At 61.0% G+C, this 3762-nt stretch overlaps 1 protein-coding gene across 1 annotated transcript; it reads left to right on the plus strand.

The window, feature by feature from the left end:
- The first annotated feature begins 160 nt into the window (after positions 1 to 160).
- AQP5 (aquaporin 5) lies at positions 161 to 3762 on the plus strand. The gene is made up of 4 exons (XM_049625424.1): positions 161 to 644; positions 1713 to 1877; positions 2272 to 2355; positions 3135 to 3762. The coding sequence occupies exons 1-4, from the start codon at positions 282 to 284 to the stop codon at positions 3318 to 3320; spliced, it is 798 nt and encodes a 265-aa protein (XP_049481381.1). The 5' UTR covers positions 161 to 281; the 3' UTR covers positions 3321 to 3762.

The following is a 3762-nucleotide window of genomic DNA, read 5'->3' on the forward strand; positions in this document are numbered from 1 at the left end:
GGGGCAGCGGCGAGCCGGCGGTGGCCGCCAGGTTCCCTCCCTGCGCGCCGCGCTGCGCCCCGGGCGTGGGAGCCGCCCACTGTTCCCCCGCGCGCGCCCCCCCGCCGCAGGGCGCCCGCCCTCTATATAGCGCGCCCCTGCCGGGTCCGTGCCAGGCCGCTAGCCACGCAGTGGGCGCCGCAGAGCGCGCCGCGTCCGGGAGCCAGCCCCCCGCCCCCTGCGCCGCAGCCCCGACGGGCGTCCCCCGCCGCGGTCGCCGCCGCCAGGCCCCCGCGGCCACCATGAAGAAAGAGGTGTGCTCCGTGGCCTTCCTCAAGGCCGTGTTCGCGGAGTTCCTGGCCACCCTCATCTTCGTCTTCTTCGGCCTTGGCTCGGCCCTCAAGTGGCCGTCGGCGCTGCCCAGCATCCTGCAGATCTCGCTGGCCTTCGGCCTGGCCATAGGCACCCTGGCCCAGGCCCTGGGACCCGTGAGCGGAGGCCACATCAACCCCGCCATCACCCTGGCCCTCCTAGTGGGCAACCAGATCTCCCTGCTCCGGGCTGTCTTCTATGTGGTGGCCCAGCTGGTGGGTGCCATTGCCGGGGCCGGCATCCTCTATGGGCTGGCACCAATCAATGCCCGTGGCAATCTGGCCATCAACGCGGTGAGTGACCACGGGGCTAGGGTGGGGCAGGGACCCTGGGGTGGGCTCCTGACCAGGGCCGTAGAGCCCATCTTGAGGGTGGGTGCCACAGAATGAGCCACTTACACCCTTGCCAGGAAGGGCAGAAAGATGAGTCTCCAGGCTGGTGTGTTTCCCTGTTCAGCCTCCCTGGTTCATGCCCCCTTCCCCTGCCCACTCCCCTCCTGCAGCTCTTCCCGGGAAGCCTCTCCTGTTGCCTGTTGTCCCTCCTTTCTTGCCGGAAACTTCCGGCTTTCTTGTGTCTCAAACCGGAGTTTTGCCTTCCCCTTGGGACCTTCCCTGCTCCTGTCCCGCTCCTTATTGTAGTGGTTTTGTGGAACCATCAGAAAGAGATGGGTTGTAATCCTGGCTTTGGGTGCCCCTGGCTCCTCTGGGTCTCATTTTTCTCAGCCATTACATGGGGGTGGTCATAACCCACCACAGCAGGTGCCAAGGGGATTACATTTAGAATCCATGCTTGGGAAGCCCCTAATGTGGTGTCACTGCATAGGGTCTGTTGAATATGGGCTCCTGCTCCCGGTCCCTGCCTCCACCCCCTCCCATAGCCCCAGATTCAGTCCCCATGTCCCATGCAAACTGGGTTCATTAATCAAACACAGAGGAGGATTTTCTCGACCATTGTCAAACTGTGAGTCAGCCCCACCGGAGAGACGGGTTTGAGGCTGGCACTGGCAGCGGGTCAGACACGGGCGGGAGGCAGGCAGGGGGTGCAGTCGGCAAACTGGGTAGCTGCCCACAGGAGGGAGGGTAAATGCCAGCTTGTGGGGGTTGGGACTGGGCAGAACCGTTGGCAGGACCTTGTCCAAGAAAGGCTCCCCTCACACTCTGCTCCTCGGCCACAGGCCTGTGCCCTAAGCTTTGCACACCCCGCGAAGTATATAATCTCTTCAGCAAATGACCTCTCCGTGTGCAAGGCTTGGCTTCCAGGTGCCCTGGCTGTCCGTGTCCGTGGAGGCGAAAAGTGCCATCCCCCAAGCCGCTGGCCATAGAGCTAGAAGGCAGATGTTCTAACCCACCCTCCCCTTTCAGCTCAACAACAACACAACACAGGGTCAAGCTATGGTGGTGGAGCTGATTCTGACTTTCCAGCTGGCGCTCTGCGTCTTCTCCTCCACGGACTCCCGCCGCACCAGTCCTGTGGGCTCTCCAGCCCTGTCCATCGGCCTGTCTGTCACACTGGGCCACCTCGTGGGGGTGAGCAATGCTGCCACTTGGCTGGAGTTGTGCGGAGCCCCTCAGGCAAATAATAGGGCCCTCGCGCAACATCCCAGCAGTTAAGGCCTAGAGTGGGGCGGCCGTACCCTGTCCCAGGCTGGACGCCCCCAAATCTTCTCTAGCCTGAGGAAAGATGGGAGTAAGTGGGAGTTGGGGTGGAGGCAGGAAATCAAGTCCAAGCACAGGACTTGAGAAGAAAGAGTGGCGCATAGGGAGGGACCTGTGGAGGGAGAGGTCACCAGCCTAGGAACCAGGAGACTTGAGTCAGAGACCTGGTTGAGCCCCTGAACTTCTGGGTGACCCTGGGAGAGACCAGGCCTTTAGGAGTGGACAAGCATGTTGCCCTCCTCACCACCTGCCTCTCTCTGTCCAGATCTACTTCACTGGCTGCTCCATGAACCCAGCCCGCTCTTTCGGCCCTGCAGTAGTCATGAAGCGCTTCAGCCCCGCTCACTGGGTGAGTCTGGGCCCTCCCCTGGCTCCCTGGCAATGAGAGCCTGAAAACCTGGCCAGGAGCTCCCAGGACTGTCTGGATGCTGTGGGCCCAGAGCTTGGGGGTGGCCCTGGGAGGTGTGGCTGGAGAAAGGACGGGATACAGAAGGGGATGGGATGCAGCCAGCACAAGGAACCCGGGTAGCTTGGGGACTATGTGTGTCTGTCCCTCTAGGGAGGGGAAGTTCTGTTCCTCTGTGTTGATCTCTGAGGATTTTGTGTTTGTCCTTCTGGGGTGGGGCATGGAAGGTGGCATATCTGTGTGTCTGTCCTCTCTGATGTTTTATTTATCTGCTCCTGTTGAGGGGTTGGGAGGGTCTTCCCTCCTGTGGGCCTGTCCCTCTGGACAATCTATCTGAGAACTCACGTTCCCTCTCTTCAGGGTCTCTCTCCCTATGTGGAAGAGAGAGTTCTGTTGTCTCTCCGAGGATCTATATGTCTGTTTCCTCTGAAGGGTCATTTGTCTCTCTTTAGGGTGAGGTTGGGGGGGGGGGTGCTGTCCTTCTGGGGATCTGTCTCCTTTGAGGATCTGAGTGTCTGTGGTCCATGTCCCTGTCCCTGGAGAATAGGGTATCAGCGTATCTGTTCCTGAGTCAGGAGACAGTCTCTCGCTCTGGAGGTCTGGAACTCTGTACATCCATCTTCTCTGAGGGCCCATGGGTCTGTCCTCTGCAGGGGGAGCTGTGGGTCTCTGAGGCCTGAGACTCAGCTCCCTGATGCTGCCCTTCCCCCCGCCCCCGCCAGGTTTTCTGGGTAGGGCCCATTGTGGGGGCCATCCTGGCTGCCATCCTCTACTTCTACCTGCTCTTCCCCAACTCCCTGAGCCTGAGCGAGCGCGTGGCCGTCGTCAAGGGCACGTATGAGCCTGAGGAGGACTGGGAGGAACAGCGAGAGGAACGAAAGAAGACCATGGAGCTGACCGCCCGCTGACCAGTGTCAGGCACGGGCCAGACCCTCAGCCCCTGAACCTCAGGGGAAAAAAAAAAAAAATATATATATATATATATATATATGACAGCAAAGCTTCCTTCCCCCACCACTGGGTCCTCTGGGCTGGGTTGGAGGTGCTGGCTCCCCCAGCTTCACAGTTAGGGATGGGAGCAGGAACCCATGATGGGACTTGGGCAGGGGCAGGGGCCAGGGACTGGGGACTGATGGGGAAGGGTCTCTCTGGGACAGGGCAGACTGCTGCCCTGAGGTCAGACCTCAGAGACTGTGAAAGTACCACCAAGCTTACAGGCTGCCCCGGGGCCAGGCCAGGAAGAGGGGGGCTGGCCTGCAGTGTGCAAGCCCCCACCCTCCTCCACCCCTCCTCAAGAACCGGAGGGGTCCTAGTCCCTAGGACAGCAAAGGCCACCCCTCCCCAGATTGC

Source organism: Panthera uncia, chromosome B4, assembly GCF_023721935.1.
Source record: "Panthera uncia isolate 11264 chromosome B4, Puncia_PCG_1.0, whole genome shotgun sequence".
NCBI lineage: Eukaryota > Metazoa > Chordata > Mammalia > Carnivora > Felidae > Panthera > Panthera uncia.

Bases quoted from the DNA above. Each gene is read 5' to 3' on its own strand.
- AQP5 (XM_049625424.1), top strand. From the start codon at position 282: ATGAAGAAAGAGGTGTGCTCCGTGGCCTTCCTCAAGGCCGTGTTCGCG. The intron at 1,878-2,271 runs GTGAGCAATGCT...CTCTCTGTCCAG, and splicing joins CACTGGGCCACCTCGTGGGG to ATCTACTTCACTGGCTGCTC. The intron at 2,356-3,134 runs GTGAGTCTGGGC...CGCCCCCGCCAG, and splicing joins GCTTCAGCCCCGCTCACTGG to GTTTTCTGGGTAGGGCCCAT.